Here is a 17,655-nt window from a genome sequence, read left to right on the forward strand (position 1 = left end):
TTTCTTTCTTTCTTTCTTTCTTTCTTTCTTTCTTTCTTTCTTTCTTTTATTTTTCCCTGCGCAGGTGGGTGCGGTTCAGAGAAAATACCCACTTTTGTTTGGGGAGGTGGAAGACAGGGCTCCAAGTTTTGCTACCCTTGGGCAAGGTTTATCTTGCTCTCTGCTTTATACTGTAGGATTTACATGGCACCTTGCACAGGTAATATGTACCCAGAAAATGCAGTGCAGACGAAGCTAGAGTGCAGCAGTCTCCCCCCAGCCTTATAGCTGCTCCAGGATTTCATGATGTGCTACATGGCTATTTTCATGGCCTGCAGTGGTAGGATAGTGACAACGTGTGTGTTTGTGAGGAATGCAAAAATTCACAGCTTCTGGGAAGTGGGTGGGGTTCCTGTATAGCTGCTGAGTGACTTTTTTTTTTCATCTCCTGTGAGTCCTGGGTTTTGATGTGGGATGCACTCAGTGTTAGCTCCTTTACTCCTTCTGAAGTCTAGCCTAGCGATCCTAGCTTGTGATATCTTGCATCCAGGGGATGCTCTTTCTTCTTTTTGTTTTTAAATTGATGATACTTTAAGAAAAACCTTTTTTGTCTTTACCCGAGATGTATCCTCCTGCCAGGAGTTTAAATTGATTCATTATTATGGAGTCCTTAGGCTAGGTAAAAACCCAAGGGGAAATCTCATGTGAATGAAAAAACACAACCCCAAAGATATTAAAAAGGATAATATAGGTATGAGGGGGTGTGAGAAAGAGACAAGAATTTTAATATTTGTCTCCTGAACTCCAAGATGTTCTCGTCTTATCGTAGAAAAGCTTGAGGTTTCGAGTACTTAATGAGATCACACATAAAATGGCTGTCAGGCCAAGACAAGAGGCAAAATGCTTTTTAGCACCTGCGACTGGACCACTCCCAAGAAAATCTGTACTTGATGTTTTATGATGTTGATGAGCTGCCAGCCTCGCTGCTGGTAGGTAGAGGAATGGCATCGCTGATCAGATCTGCAGCAGAAAGCATGGGTTGGTCTTGCTCTGATACTCGGAGCAGTGGACTGAGCACAATTTAAAGCTCTGCCTTTAGCTTCTGGTTTCAAGCTTGCATTTGATGATATGAGAAGCCCTTCTTTCTTCAAAAGCCTGGTGGTTAGACAAGTTTGAGAACTGTTTCAGCCAGACGCATTCAGTTTTGCACTGCAAAGGTGATGCATTTACAAGTGAATTTAGAAGAATTCATGGGCAGCTTTGGCATCACCAACAGTATCCCTCCTAGTGCCAGGCTTGGCTTGCTGATGAAGAGTAGGATTTTCCTTTCAATGTTAGCTGTAGAATGCTTCATGATACCATCATGCTTAGTTCTGCAAATAAAATGTTTGTGTGTGCTTCTCTTTATATCCATCATAAGTGATTAATGCAATTGCAATGCATCTTTTGCTCTCTTCCCTAGACATCAAGAACACAAATCACGTTTGTGTGTTTAAGATGTTATCTGGACTGTCTGTAGTAAATAGCATCAGGCAAATCCAGTGTGCACTGTATGGTCAAAGTTTTATGACTTCTCCTGCTGCATAGCAGCAGAGATGCCAGAAGAGAAGCGTGTTTCAAAGCATCCTCAGTCCTGCCCTGTTTTTCCTCCTTGTTGCCTTTAGCCAGACTGATTCTTCTGCAGTTTGATGGCTTTTCAGGCGAAAAGCTGAACTCTTGCATCTCTTCATGAAAAGTTTTACGCATTCATGCGCTGCCCATAAAAGTTTTTACTGTGAATTGGGCTTTTATGGCACTGCAGTGCTTAGCTGCCATGCTCCCTCCTCCTGGGAAACTTTACTTCTGGGGAGTTGAGTTGAGGATTAAAGCTGCACTACTGATTTAACGTACACATTCCACTAGTATCAGAGTGCATCTTTGTAGACAGTAAACAAAGGACTGTGCTGATGCAACAGAGGAGGAATATAAATGCAGAAAGTTGCTCTCCCCCCCCTCCCAGACATTACAAATTGATCTCTTAAAGCAGCAAATTACGCAAACTGTTTATTCCTTAAACGTGTTTGCAGCTTGTTTAAGACATTCTGTCTCACTTCATAGACAAAAGAAAAGGCTATGACATTGCTTGCAAGAATCTGTCATAAAACATCTCTAATACAGACAGTTCCCTGGCTGCGTTCTCCCCTTCAGAAAAAGCCGTGCCTCCTTCCCTTTATTCCCTTCTCTAGACTAAATGTTACAAGCACTGATTTCTGTGTACCTCAGATGCTGGAAACTGAATTCTTAGAGCTAGCACTGTGGTAAGGGACTACTCAAATCAGTATTTCTAAAAACAGTAGTTTGCCAGTCAGCCCACAGATGACAGAGCTGCTCAGACATGCTTGCTGAGTGATGAATTCTTTCCATTTGCTGGGAGGTACCCGACAGCAGCTTTGTCTGTGTTCTTGCTTAATGTATGGGGATTTATGCACTGAATTACACAAATGGGTGGACCAAGGAATACATGATTAATGAAGATGTTTCCAACTGAATGGGATTTCTTTTTTTTCAGGCAGGTGGTTACTAGTAATCTCACAGAGGAAGCGATGCTGTGTGGTGCCTGCAAAGGAAGATGCTATGCAGTGCGGTGGGAGACTGTGTAATTAAAATGTCATTCTAGCTCTTTAAAAGCTAACTGCAGTCTTTAAAACCGTTAAGCAGGAGGGAGGTTACTAGTGTGGGAACGGCTGTTCTGCAGCGAGCTTGCTGATGGCGAGGCCAGGAAGGACTGCCGACGTCGCTTAGCGCAGCTCGGTGACTGATTCTTCTCTTACGCTTACTGACTTCTGTTCAGATGGCATGGAAAATCGTTTTAATGCAGGACGCACAGTATTTGTCAGCTGAAAAAGGAATCAGCAGCAGTCTCTGAACTGAAGGTGATCCGAACCTCTGCTTCCCCCACCTTAGTAAGACGGGTTTATAACGCCCCGTGGTGGAACATACTGGGGGTATTTTCCTGCTTCGGGTGGCATCGTCTGCCTGAAACATAACACAGATGGTCGTGTTAGTTTGTGAAGGGGCTCTGACATCATGCCCAGATTTCATACTGGGTAATTACGTTCTTGCCTTTGTAACTGTTGTTGAATATGTCATTTTTCTTTGCTCCATTTCTGTTCTCGACTCTTTACCGGTACATGAAAGCACTGTCATGTAGCTACTGCTCATATGTGGGGTTTACTACCGTATCTGAGAAATTTGCAAGGTTGTTGAAAAGCCAGAATAAAATGAGGGACTAGAGCTCAGGCTTGTATCTTCTTAGTCATGTTAGTGTGCTGGAGCAAGTGCCATCCCACTGCTATGACAGATGCACTGACAGTTTTTGAAAGCTGCAGAACTCGAGATGATATGGTTGAAGGATGCCTCTGGAGGTCAGCTACACCATCCCAATCCACCAAGACAAGACTAAGTCAGCCTAAATTGTTTGTGGCAGGTACTAATCACATATTCATCCAAAAAACACCCATCCTTTGTATCCGTGCTTTTTGGAGTCATGAAAGTGCCGATAGGCTTTTTTGTTTTTGTGCCTGTTTTAAGCAAACAAGCAAGCACAGCCCTGCGCAGGATTTGATGAGCAGGTAATAGAGATGCCTATGACCGTAGCTCTGTGGCTGCTCTTAGCTGAAACTGGCTCTTAGCTTCCTTGTTTCACTTTCTTTAGTTCCCACCCCAAGCCTGCCTCTCTCTTTCTGTCATAAATAGTACATTTTATATGACATCTGGCACATAAATGAGGTGGTCCTGAAAGTGCTGCAGTACCAGCAAAAAGCTTAATGCTCAGCTCCTCTCACAGGTGACTTCCCTTTCATCCTGTAGTCCTCCTCAGCTGGTGGAACAGGCATCCTTAGTTAACTACGTTCCTGACCTGTTAGCACTTCAGGGCTGCTCCATGGGCTCTTAGGAGCGTGTGCTTTTTGCAGCCACAGTTGAAATGGCTGTGAAGAAATACTTAAGGAAGTATTTCCTGAAAATGTTTTCATCTCTCATTGGATAAAGTTTGGAGACTGCAATTTTCCCTTCTAAACTAATGTAGATAATGATTATCTGGCTGTAGTCATGACACTGAAGGTTTGTCCAAGTAGTGATGCCCCGGAAAAGTAGCCATAGGTGGATTAGTTAAACCACAGAAAAATACTACATAGAAACTGTTGTCCACTGCTGAAATCACCTTATTCAACTATTGTAGATGCAAATGGACCCAGTTAATTTAATTCACTTCCAGAGGGAATGCAAACTAAATAAAGTCACGCTCATTAAGAAGAGTGTTCACACAGGTTTAAATAATCTTCTTCAATTTATTTTGATGAACTTTTCTGAGCAGACAAATCTTTACCATAATTTCTCCAGGGTAAGACTGGAGCTTGTGTAAGATGGGAGTACTTAATAATTTTGGCTTAGAAAATGGCATATATGAGCAAGGCACAGTTAGAAGAGTGTCGCCTTCTGTGCTTGCCCCTTGGTGTGGGATCCCAGGTTGCCAAACCCTAAAGTGGCAGCCGGTGATGCTGTTCTGGGTCTCACTTTGGAGAAGCTCCCCTGGTTTCCATGAGCTCTTCCTCTGTTTAAACCGCTTACAGCCCCGCACGCACTGCTCACCCAGTGCCTTGCTGCAACATGAGTGTATCTGCTGCGTGTAAAACCTCAGGGGCTGACAGCCCCCCCTGCCAAATCTCCTGCTGGGGATGGGTGGAGAAATGTCGTGCTCCATTCAGGTGGGTGGCACGGTAACTTTGGCTTGGTGGCCAGTGGGTCAGGATGGAGTGGGAGAAAGCGACCGTGTCCTTTCAGTAGAGAGGAAAAATCCTGAAAGGTGCCTTCTGCACGAGCAGGGGTCTTAGGTAGAGCTGCAGTTTCCTGGGCTCAGTTAAAGAGCTTTTGAAGCTTAATGGCCAGGCTACCTCCTTCTCCGTTATTGCCTGTCCCTGCCAGATCTAATAGGAATCTTACCTCTGTACTAACCGTACCCGAAATCCTTATTGCCTTGTCTAGCTTGTATTTAGCACCAGAAGAAATGAATGGGAATCTAAATGTGTTCTGCCAGACACCAAAAATACCTTTTTCCCTCTGGCTGCTTGGGAATTGCCTTAAACTCCCCTCAGGGCTTTTCTGTATGAAGGGAGAGCTGGTGTAGAACAATAGTGATTGATTTACACTGATCAGTCTTCACCTTTCCGAAAGGCTTCTGTCCTACACCAGCCACCCTGCAGTGCACGCCTTTCAGAGGGGTGCTGGTCAGAGATGTCTGCAGTGTCTCCAGTCTCTCCCCAGCCTGACTCCTCTGTGGGTCCTGGGGAAAAACAATAATAAAAAAATAAAAAATAAAGAAGAAATACTGTAAAAACTTAGTGGTGAGAGGTGCATTTTCCTCTTCTTCACCCATATGGTAAAGCACTACTGAGATTTGGGTCTTGCAGAGTTTCAGTTGCATGTCCTGAAGCAGCAGTGCTTGCCAAAGAGACTGTCAGACTCAGTAACTGAAACATTTTTGCCCCCATCCTAGTTTCAGCCCAACTCAGCTGAAGTTAATTTAGTCCATTTATTTGGACTGAAATAGTCTGGGAGGTGCACTTATGCACCTGAGCTGGTGGAATCGCAGTTGGGCATCACATAGTGAGAAAGTGATGTCAAGCAGCCAGGAGCAGACACAGATGCAGCTTAAGGAGGCTGAGAACAACTGATTGGAAGCTTCCTCTTCAGTCTCTTAATGAATTTCAATGGATAATTTTATGAAGGAAAAAAAAAAAAAAAAAAAAGACTGCCCCAATTCCCTCCATTTTGCTTTGGTAGGAATCAAGTGTGTGGTTGAGAGCATGACCCAACAAGCACTGTTTTGGAAGCCTCACCTACTGCATGGGATTAGAGTAGTGCCTGCTCCCTTGCATTTCATGTGAGGGCAATTAGTGCACGTGCATGGCAATTAGTGCTGCAAATGAAGTCGACACTGCTGTATTCTGCCTCTTTAATGGCTTGCTTTCCTCCTCTGCCAAAAGAGCAACCAGGCAGTCTCAAAGGAACCTGCTGCCTTCTGATATTTAATTTGCTTCAGGCTTACCTTGGCATCTGCCTCTTTCTTCTGCTGCCCAGCCTGACCCACCTGCCTGTTCCTGCTACCAGTACTGGAGAGATGCACTTCATGTTTCTGGAAAATCAGGCTGTGACTTGCACACCATGCTGTAGTCCTCCAGCCCTGTCTCTCCCTGGCGTGCTTTGTCATTCTCTGTCTCTGGTCTGTCCTCAGCACAGCGCTGGGGTGGTTTCTGATGAGCTGCACTGGAAGTGGCATGGCTGAGCAGACTAACATGCAGGTGGGAAGTTGCAGAACAATTTGCCTCTTTTTCATGTAGGTGTCGTGGTGACGAGGGCCTTAAATTACATGTGGCATGCAGTGCTCATTTGTGACAATATGTTACTGTCTGAAGTGTATGTATCCTGCAGTATAGCTGGATTGTGTATAACCTCGATCTATCTGTATATCCAACTGTGTCTTAACCAGAACATTAAGTGCTCCAAAAGATTTTTAAAACAAGAGACTGGGTGGGAAAAGGTCTGGCAAATAAACATGTGGATGAGTACCCACCAACTATAGGAAAAGCTGGGGGTTAAAATGCTAGAAGAGACCTCTCAAGCCACTGACAGTGGGAGGAGGGCATGGGAGTGCAGGTGGAGCACATTAATTTGATCACGTTGTTTTGGTGCAGGTCTCCTTGTACGGCTTTCCTAATTGCATCAGAGCACCTTGCAACATGGACCACCCATTTGGTTTGTTTTCTCAATGCCTTACCAGCGGTATCTGCACGGTGACTCCTAACATGTCTCTTAATAGGAAACTGGTAGTTTATGAAACATATTTTAGGTGTTTTTTTCACAGGGCAGGATTGCTCTTGGGCAGGAATATGGAATAATCAGCTTTACTCCTGAGTGGATGCTGTAGGCAAGAAGAAACAGGTTGGCGTTAGTCCCTCCAAAAGAAAAATTACCTCAGAGGACCCCTCCACTGAGGATGGCACACTGGACTAATGGTGCTGCCTTGGGAGCCTTTTTCTTCTGCTCCACTCACTGATCATGGAGACAGCTCAAATATGGGCAGTGTTTCTTTCTAAGTAGAACTTGCCTGCACAGGAGAACAAGCAAGCTGGTGCTTTCTATATAATGTGAGTCAAGTGCTGCTTTGCTGAGGAAATGGGGAGGATTTTATTTAGCTAGTAGTAATACACAAGTTATTTCCTAACCCTCTTCTGCTGAGAACTTACACTGTTTTTCTGCTGTTTCTTTAACAGAAGTGAGAATCAAGCCACGATTTTATGTCCTCAGGACCAGTGGCTCATGTGATTAAAGGTGGGGAGCTCACAAGGGTGTGCAGGCCCCATCACTGTGGCTGCCCTCAAGGCCAGCTCCAAAACTCCTGAAAAGCAGCTGCCAAAGGCACCCAGTGACTTTTGGGAGCAATGGGGACAGGCAGACAGAAACTGTATATAGACAGGACTGTATATCCCTGCTCTATGAAGTCATGAACATATGGAGCAGACAGTTGTTTGGGAGGTCTTGGTGGGTGGAATATTAACCGTGGTGAAAACAATACCAGAGGAGCACATGCATCCACCCTGGCACTTTGCATGCATGTCGTCATGTAATTTCCAAAGAGGGCCCTAAACAAAACTGCATTATAGGGGAACAATAATGCATTGTCAGCAGTGGCCGAGGATGCTGGGCTGGCACCTCTTTCTGTAACTGTGCCCTAAACTGGTTCTTGTTCACAGTGTTTCTGGGGCTGTTGCATGCACAGCTGTATGTTGTTAGCTTCTGCCTTAAACGGTTTTATGAAACTGTGCTATAGAAAGCAGTGTCTGGGCTTTGTTGGGCTATGCTGGCTTGGGGTCAGTGTCTGCATTTGGAATTGTTTAAACATAGTCACTTTTCCTAAAACCATTTTTTTTTCAGATCACAATAACTTGTCCTAAAAGGAAAAGCATATGGATCCAAGAGATTCTGTTTGAACACCCATGTTCATTAATGTTTCCTTGCTTTGAGCTTGAGAGACTGTATTTTAGTTACCTTTCATGACTGTGTGCCTGAACCAACGTTTGTGTTCAGGTTTGATGGAGGTTTGACCAGCCCCTTGAGCAGGCAGAACCCCCTCAAAGTTGGGGTGCTCCAGGATTGTTGCGAGAACAGTGATCTGAGCCTCCTGGATGGGCATCTGTCTTGATCATAGTGGGGACATTGTACCACATGAGAGTGGGTTCTGGTACATGTCAAGTGTCTGATACTTGTCACGGTGAACCTATGGGATAGTTGGTTTGACCCAGATACTTTTACAGCATAAGGGAAAATATGGCTTCCCGGGGTCCTTTCCAGTCTCAATATCTGAGGCGGAGGATACGGTCTGAAAAAGTGATCACCTTGAATTGGTTTACCTGTCAGTGTCCCCAACTGCTCTCTCTAGGCACTTTATGTGGGATGCCTCAGGCATCTGGAAGCTGAGTTAGGTATAGGCTCCCAAGTGGGTCCTCTGTGATTAGGCCTCTAAAATGACCCTAAACCACGTTTTTCATTGGCCAAGTGGTGCGAGAGCTTCCTCATGCCTCAAGTCACTTATACAGAATAAATAACAGTCGTGTGGATTTCTCTATTTACTACTGTTGGGTCAAACTTTCAGAGGTAGCTGCTCTTGAATAGGCATAAACTGCCTGACCACTCTCAGGGCAGCAGGCTGATTACTTACGTGATCAGCAATGCAAATAGTTGTGGTAAAGCAGAAAGGATCCTCGCAGAGCCTTTGGCTAGACTCTGAACAGCACAGAGGTGTGCTAGAAAGGAAAGATAGAGTATACTCAGAGGCTAAGTGTCTGTCAGGTTTTGTTAAAACACATAAATATTCCAAATGGGAATACAGCTTTGAATTTGAATGCTTAGAGAGCAAAAGCGAACAAGCTCCTTGTAAAAATGCTTTGTATGTTGGCCTGAAGAGGAAGGGCATGGTCTGTGTTGTGCAGATGAAGGCAAGCACCGAGGGATGCTAACGGTTGGGTTCCTGCTTCTTTGTTGAATGGGTTACAGCTTATTTGTTGAATTCTGTGCTCATAGTCCTGCCTGCGTGTTTTCTTTGCTTCTCCACATGCCTTTTGCACCATCCACGGCAAGAGAATGGTGTCAGCAGTGTGATGTTGAGAGAAGGTGGGCTATTCTGTGGGATCTGGGGAATTAGTCTGGAGGATCTTGGGGAGGGTCAGACGGAAAATGGACTGTGAAGGAGAGCCTGTGTGTAAAGACAGAGCAGGCAAGGCGACGGAGGTGTCTTGTGGGCCCCTAGGGAGGTGATGGTGACAGAGGGCTGGAAATAAAACCAGGAAGATCAGTGGGATGGGGCCTGGAGGTGAGGAGAGGCAGCTGTGAGACATCACTTGAGGTTGTTATTTTTGGTATAAATTTGTTGTTATTTTGAAAGCAAGAATTGCTTTAGATATGTACCAGTATTGTTACATAGGCCAGACCGACCACTTCTTAAATTTTCTCCTCTCCTTTGAACAAAGAAAACATTACAAAGAACTTGCAATTAAAATGAATTGTGAAGTGTTATTTGGTGCCTGCTGAGGAAAATATCATGAGCTAGCTGAATTAGCAGTCTGGGAGTGTGCTGTGTAGGATGCAGAGAAGCACAGAGCCTCGGCTGTAGCAAAGAGATGGGGCACCAAAGTGCTCCAAGTACGCCCAGGCTCTGCTGCTGCCTTGGCAGTGGATATATGGCAACAGGCTGACAGGTAATGGTTGCTCAAAATTGACTGAAGGGGGCTGCAAAGAAGAGGGGGAGGAGAGAACAAGGGGTTGGAAGAAGCAAAGACAGACTGAAGGTGAGGCCTTCACCATGGTGTCTTGCCATGCATCTTAAATAGGGGATAACGCTTTACTGACGTTTTCTGGTATGCATGCGTTGGTCCCCTCTTTCACGTGCAACTTGTCCATAAAAAACAGCTCTCAGCTGGAACTGACAATAGAAAAATTGTAGGAAACTTTCACCAAACAACTCACTGGTAGGTCTGCCTCCTGTTTTGTTCCTGAGCTTTTCTGTTTTAAAGGAACCAGCTGCTGTGTAACTGTAAACACAGCAGATTTGCTAGCAAGTTTTATCTTCGGAGGGTCAGCATCCATCCAATGCAAACTGCTGCCAGGCTCATTTGTCCTGCCTCCACATTGCCACCACCACCACTCCTTCCAGGCTCAACTAAGTCTGCAGGTCACAGCTTCCCACCGCGTGGTAATGGTGTGATGCCCACGCAGAATGGATGGAAGCAGACAGAGCCATGGATGGAGGAAGCTGGTGCGTCACACCACCCCGCGGGATGTTAGTGTGGCTCTGACGTTGAAGCAGGCTCAGCAGCTGAGTGGGTGCATTTCAGTTTCTCTTTGCAGGATATTTTAGAGGGTGTGCTCCTCAGGAGATCTTATCTTCATCAGGCAAAGCAGAGCATGGTGCACAATCCTGCTTTTCTCTGTGCGCCTTGTCCAGTGGTACAGGTCATCAGTTAAGTGAAGAAGTGGTTTTCCTAGGGGGTGGGATCTTATGTTATAAGCACATCCTAATGTTGGGCGTCTTTTGATGTTGCGTATGGTAAGCTTAAGACAACTTTTTTCTTAGGCTTTTATTGAAGGTATGTTTTACCTTTCAGAGCTTCTTCTACAACGGAAATGTGTAGGCTGACAGGGCTAGATGGAGGGAAAGAGAGATGCTGAGGACTGAAGGAGTAAAAACTTTGTTCATTACTGCAGGGAACACTGAGGGGGTTTCTGGAGGAAGTGCTGATAGTGGGCATGCTGTACCAGATGCAATTTCTCCTTAGCAGAAGAGAAATCTTCTAGCTTGGTTTAATGCACACTATGATCCTGGATAGCCTGGCACAGCTACCAAAAGAAGCATTTGTTGTGGCAACACAGTTATTTTTGTGGCACATGGATGTCCAAAGCTGGGAACTGACAGGATTTGAAATTACCTGGGGAAGAGGAAGAGGACGCTTGTAAATGGTGCAGGGGAAGGCAGGACACATAGCAAGCCGATTAGTGCTTGTGGTGGTGAAATTATGTGTGAGTTCAGTATGGGTGAAACAGGCCAGAGCACAGCTCTTGAAGGGCTTATTTCTGGTTTAATGCATCCAATAAATGTGCCCTGAGCTGAACCTCACTGGAGTAAAAGAGGAGAAAGCAGTCGGCACCTCTGCTGTTAACCGATTGTCCAGATCACAGGGCTGACAGCCTGCAGGGCCCAAGTCATGCCTGAGAGATGTTTTTAATCTCTCATCTCTAGCAACTCAATTTATCAATATCATCTCTGTTAAACCGATGAGGAAATTAATGCATGTTTGTAGAGACCACACCATAAGCGATATGAGGAGCAACTAGTTAATGTTTAGCGAAGTTCTTCTGAAGATGAGGAGTGGTATACAAGCCCCATTCTGACTGTCTCAAGGTTACTCTTGAAAGAAAAATGCTGTTTTAGAGGAAGCTTTTGTCACTGATTGCAGTAAGCCTAAAATATAGCTGTACATTCATCCACTGCCCGGCTGACTATATATAGCATTACAAGAGTATGTCGGGTAGAGATGTATATCCCTATAAGCTGGAGAGATGTAAGTCAGGTGAATGAGGCCAGGAGAAAAGCCTACCTAAAAAGCATGCTGAGCTAAGTGACTCAGATGGCAGCATGCCCCAAAGGAAACTTTCAGTGAGGGTGATTCATTAGCAGTCAAACACTCCTTTTTGTTTTCCTGCCCTGCTATGTTTACATTTTGAAATGTGTGCACATCTCACTGAAATGGCCTTGCTAGCTAAAGTGTTATTCTAAATGGGAGATAGGAAGATTTTGTGTTTAATGTTTGATCGGTTATGAGGCTTGGACTACAAACAAAAGCCGTATTTAGCAGGACTCATATATATAGTCTGCAAGGTACTGCTAACATCTTATGCCGATAGCATCATGGTGTTTTGGGCTATGATTTAGACCTGCCTAAGGAGACCCTGAAGTTCCAGGCCTGGATAACTGTCTTAAGTGCGCAAAAGGGGGAGACCTCAAACTTGTCAGATTCCACACACATCCCAACTTTTTCATAGTGTGTTGAGGCATCATAATACCTGTGAGTCCTCCTGCATCCACAAATCCCACTGAAACCAAGGGAAACATCCCACCAAGGGGGAATCCCCCTGAAACCAAGGGGGTGTGCTGGTCGCGTGAGCTACATGGGCTGCTGTGACCCACGCTGCGTCCTGGGGGAGAGCTGCTGTCCCCTGCAGCGGCAGTGAAGCTCTGCTTTCTGTGTGGCACTGCTGGCTGTATGCTGTGTCATGCTTGCAAGGCTCCTGCTGGTACTGTGCAAATAGGATGAGGTTTCCTGCATCAGTGTTGTGCTGGCAACAGCCACCAGCTCCTGATTCAGTTAAACCCAGGCACGATGCGGGCAGATTGGTAGTTGTGATTTACAGGGCTCTGCTGGCATAGAAAGCCTGTTGTCTATCAACACATTGTCCAGACAGCACAACAGGGCAAGGTAAGCACTAGAAAAGCAAGGTCAAAGAGCTGACAATACCATATTGTATTGCCTGACCCTGGACAAGTGGTTTACATGCCTTGCTTCTGCTATTCTGTGTGAAACCAGAGTAGTGCTTGCTTTTATAAAAAAAAAATGCTCTATGGTCTGTGGGTGGAAAGCATTCGTTTGAGTGTGAAGTATTTCTGTTGTAGAAAGAATTAGTCTCATTTGCCTTAGTTTCCTGTTCCCAGGCCTGGTATTCAGGGAGATCACAAATTCCTTTTGAAGATGGAAATCTCTTTGTAGGTGTTCTGAGTTTCATTCATCGCGATCCATCTGGAAATGCATTTTGGAACAATCCGTTTTGTTTGTGGCTTTGGCTGGCTTTGCATTCTCCGAATAGCAGAGTGTGGTTTGGGCTTTATAATGGGATATATGGTCTCTCTGGCTTGGTTCCAGCTCAGGCTGGGAAGGACTGAAAGGAATTACCCTTGGGTCTGTAAGGCAGACCTCTAAGGCAGGAGCAAAACACTAGCTATCTAGCAGCAAAAGCCAGACAAGCAGCCTGTGTGGGACAGTTTGGTAGCCAAAGAAGCTGCAGAGTGCCTTTCTTGGGGAGGGTCCCAGCAGGTAGAACTGGTCAGCAGTGGAGAACCAGTTACCGCTTCAATTCGCTCTTCACAAGTGGCCTCCTGCTCCGCATTGCTGCGGTGGGTTGTCAGCTTCCATGGCATCGTTTTCTTGCTCCTGCTAGTCCGTGACCTTTCTCTGAATTCACAAGCTGTTGCCCAGTCTGCCAGACTGTATGGGAATGGCACGTGTACCTGCCAGGTGAGCCAGCACCTTTTCTTTCTAGGCAATGTGGAGCCTAAAAGAATTGCAAGAATTTAAGCCTGTTAAGCCACAAACTCTCTTAGAAGTTTTCTTTTTTTTGCTCCTCAGTGGGACAGGACCAGATATTATAATTAACCTCCCCCCTACCTCCCAGCTAGCTTTCCGTTGAGCGTCTGCATTTTTAGATTCCGCCTGTCTGCGGTCCAGCCCCAAGATAGTTAAATGTAATAAATAAATAATGATAAAAATAGTCTCTGAGGACTTGGCAGGCAGCAGGCCAAGGAATCTGGGCACACTGCCAGCAGCTCTTCCACTGGAAATCTAAAGTTAACTCAGACTACAGGCTTGCATCGCTCTGCTCAAACAAATTTTTTGGGAAAAGTCCCTCTCCCTTCCCCACCTCGAACGGTACCCAGCAGTGTGGGCTTCAGGGTTTCGATACAAACATGAACATGGGGCAAAGGCCGAGGTGTCTGTGCTGCCCTGGTGAGGGCTGGAGCAGCAGCAGCAGGGGCAAGGCCTTCAGGCCCCGGCCCAGGGGAGCGGGTTGGCCGCCAGATGCCAGCACAGAGGGGCCTGCCATTCATGGGGCCGACCCTGAAGCCTGCTCAGATTATGTCCCACCCCATTACATCTCAGGGTAGGAGCTGTCACACCGTGTGCATTTGTACTCCCGTTTCCTATCATGCCGTATATCCATGGAGTATAGCTCCAGGATCTGAGAGCAATCTACCCGCATCCTAGGCAGGCAGTTACCGCTATCAGGAATATCTGGGAAATTATGTATCCTAGGAAATGCGTGCCCTGTGGTGAGGAGCAGCCTGCCAGCAGGTGGGAAGGTTTAGAGTCAAAGAGCTGGGATTCCCCTTTAAGGAGAGGCGAGGGGCCTGGAAGAGCGAAGCTTTCCGAACTTATTTGCGTGCAGCAATCGGCGCAGCTCCTGCAATCGTGCTCAGCACAGAGAAGTCGAAAGTACAGCCCCAGACCTGTGCCTCCTCACCCTGTTCTGCCGGGAACGCTCCCCGCACCAGCCCTGCTTCACTCGAGCCACTTGATAAATGTTTTAAACCGTCCAGAAGGCTCAGGTTTGCTTTTCTGTAGGCATGTCGCTAACAGAGCGATTGCAAGAGGAACTGGTAGCAGCTGGGTTCAATGCTGGCTCCCACACCTTTAAAACCCATAAGTGTGGGATAATCAAACATCCCCAGATTGGCACACACCTGCAGCGTGGAAATTCCAGCAAAGGCTGGTTTGGGGTATAGTGCCTTTGTTTTGCAGACAAGGTTGGGCACGATGTCTATTTTGTTCCTGGCTTTATCATCTGTATTAATAAAGTGTGACCTCGAGAACTGGCAAGGTAGCAAAGATAAATGAGCTTTTCAGATTTGGTACTGTGCAAGCTAGTCCCTGTGGATGTGCCCGCCGGTGGTCTCACCTGGAGCTGGGAGCATAAAATAGCTGTTCACAGCGGGGGGCAGTGGGCAGCAGCTGATGGAGAGGGGATACCTGAAATACCCCAGGGACAGTCTCCAGTGGCACAGGATAAATAGTGAGAGGAAATCCCCTTGAAAATCTGAGACATCTGCTCCGTTTCAGACTATCTGAACTAGGAAGCTATTACACACCAATCCTCCTGTCCAGGGCTTTGGAGTGCAGGATTTGGGCTTTCCCTGCTATCATGTGCTGAAGAACATCTAGAGGGGCACCACCAAGGAAGATCTGTGATTCTATACAGGCTAGAGTTATGGTTCTCTTTTATTTGCAGTTATTTTTCCTCTAATTCTACACTTCTTCCTAATTCTACACTGTGCCTGCATTTATTGATCTGCTCACTTTTTTTTATAGAAGCCTGCCAGTCTATGGCAGAGGTTAAAGTGTACTCTGAGTAAGACTTCACTGCTTGCTCTTTCTGAGGCAAATGAGTCAAACTAGAGCAGCCCTAAAGACTCAGCAACCCAAGATGTGTGGGGAGAGGCCAGTAAGTAAAGGGCCTCTGGGATGCTTATACTGTCAGCTACCAAATTTAGAGAGGGAATTTCCTAGCAGTTGCAGCAAACCAGCACCACTCATGCAAAATGCAGATGCAGAAAGAAAATCAATGGCTTTAGATACATCCCTGGAGCTTCAGTACATTTGAACTGCATATGCCCCTTGCAGGGTGACAAAAAGCAAGTGTTAATTTTGAGCTCTTTGTAAATGCTTTTCTAAAGGGAGAACCCTTCATTTTTGTTCTAAAGCTCGAATGTCTGCACTTTTCTTTTTTTCTTTCCCTGGCACCAGATGCACCTACTACATAAGTGCAAAAGTGAGCCCTCCTTTGGGACAGTGCAGTGTTGATAGGGCTGCTTTCTAGCTGGAGCAAGTCCATGCAGCTGAGAGCTCCAAGTGTGTCTCATCTCAGAGAGACTTTGTCCGCAGTAGAAATCCCTTCTTGCCCTGTAGCATTATTGGACCGATTTGTCATGGAAGTATATGAAGCTCTATAACTCTGGTCATGACCCATGGCCCCAAACAATGCAGAGCGTGATGGATTTCCTTTGGTTCAGGAGCTGTCCTTGAGGAAATATTTAAATACAAATTCTCAACAGATTAAATTACGTTTTCTGGCTGGCTCTTACTGTATGCAGCAGCTCATTCTGGTATTAATCTGGGCATAGAGCAACCCTGCATTCAGGTACTTGGTTCATTTCAGGTAGTTAATAGGTAAGTACTTAGGTCCTGTAGCAGTGACTGCTTCACTTAATAGTTCACTGACTTCAGAGGGTTTTGGATACCGCTCACAGTATGCACTTACAGTCTCTATTCCCTGCATAGCTGGACTGAAATCCTTTGTGTAGGTGCGGGAGGAAGAGCTATATGGATTTTTATACCCAGATATAAAGTAGTTGTAGAAGTAGGAAATCACATGAGTAGTTTTGCTGATTCAGTGAAGTCTATCTAGTCTATAAGAGCCTTGAATAAAAATACCCATATGTACCTACATGCCAGGAAGGGCTGGTCCCTGCCAGGTCAGCACGCAGGGCAGTAACGGGGAGATCAGCAGTCTGTCAAGCACAAGACAAAGCAGGCAAACTAATTACATCTTGGCAAAAAAAGTGTAATTAGGAAAGAAAGGCCATTGCTTAGGTGGCTGAGTGCCCGTGCCTCTGCTGTGTATCAGCCCTCTCGGGTGGTGCTTCCTGGAGATTCCTGCTGTGGTCGGGGTCTAAGCACGGGGCCGTAACAGCAGCCCACACATAGAGTTCTCAGCAGGAGACACTTGGAAGTGTGCTAAAGGAAATGCCTTGTTCTGACTTCAGCTCCCCGTGCCTGGGGAAGGTGCAGCTCCTAGAGGTGACGAAGGGCTGGCTAATACCTGGGATAACCCCAACAAAACCTGTGCCACTCTGGGTGTCTTGCTCTTTACAGCACTGTGGTGATCGGCTGCTCGAGCTGCAGCCTTCACTGAGCCAGGTCACCGCTGCTGTGAAGTGAGCTTCACAGAGTGGCAAACACTTTTCAGCTGCAACTGATGACCACTGCCTGTATTTCCACTGACAGATCCCATGTTGTTTTCTTGACAGAGTTGCTACCACTTGCGCTCTTGATTCAGTTAACTTTTTGCCTTATTTCTGTGCTGTTTTTACCATCCCTCCCTCCAAGAGCATGGTCGGTTCTTCCAGCTTGTCTCTTTGCCAAGGTATTGCTGCATACATGGAGAAGGGAGTGCCTTTGCTGTGGCCCATCACTATTGTTTTTTTTGTTGTTGTTGCTTCCTGTAGCTCTGACTCCTTCCCTGTAACCAGATATTTTTGGTTGAGACATCCCCTTATCTACTTGCAGCAACAATTTTCTCTGGTTGTCCTTCTCATCCCAGTTTGTCTTCCTGATACCTCCAGCCACCACAATTTTGCATTGTTGTATCTGTTTCTCTTGACCATTAGATGGTGGGTAGAGTCCATTGGAACAGGGATGACACCAGAGGTTTTATTTAAATACTTGTGGTTTAATGCCTGGAAAGAGGAACTGTGGCTTACAGTGGATGGGGACATGGCAGGCGCTGGTTCTCTTGCTGCCTGTCCTACATCGAGTGCAACGTTCCTCAGGCATCCCTATCTGCAAGACAAGGGAAATTGTAAAACTTTTTTTTTTTTTTTCTACTAGTGAAAATACTGAGTTCTGCTGTGCTTAGGAAAATAGACCATTTTATCTTACAATGCTATAGCAGTGGTGGGAGCGGTCCTGTTTAGCTTATAAAAGTACGAATTTTAAAGGGATCTAAAATGTTGGCAGCTTGCAAAAGGCAGTCAGAATG

General features: G+C 45.9%; 1 protein-coding gene across 2 annotated transcripts in view; it reads left to right on the forward strand.

Moving 5' to 3' along the window:
• ADCY5 (adenylate cyclase 5) overlaps positions 1 to 17,655 on the forward strand; it is a 216,295-nt gene that overhangs the window by 8,109 nt on the left and 190,531 nt on the right. The window contains exon 1 of one of the 2 annotated variants that reach the window (XM_035332489.1): positions 6,063 to 6,317. The exons of the other annotated variant lie outside the window; for it this stretch is intronic. Coding sequence (XP_035188380.1) covers positions 6,273 to 6,317 — 45 coding nt within the window. The 5' untranslated portion in view covers positions 6,063 to 6,272. Of the gene's footprint in view, positions 1 to 6,062; positions 6,318 to 17,655 lie in introns of those variants that run through there. 2 annotated transcript variants of the gene reach the window in all.

This window comes from Oxyura jamaicensis, chromosome 7 (genome assembly GCF_011077185.1).
Source record: "Oxyura jamaicensis isolate SHBP4307 breed ruddy duck chromosome 7, BPBGC_Ojam_1.0, whole genome shotgun sequence".
In the NCBI taxonomy this organism is placed as follows: Eukaryota; Metazoa; Chordata; class Aves; order Anseriformes; family Anatidae; genus Oxyura; species Oxyura jamaicensis.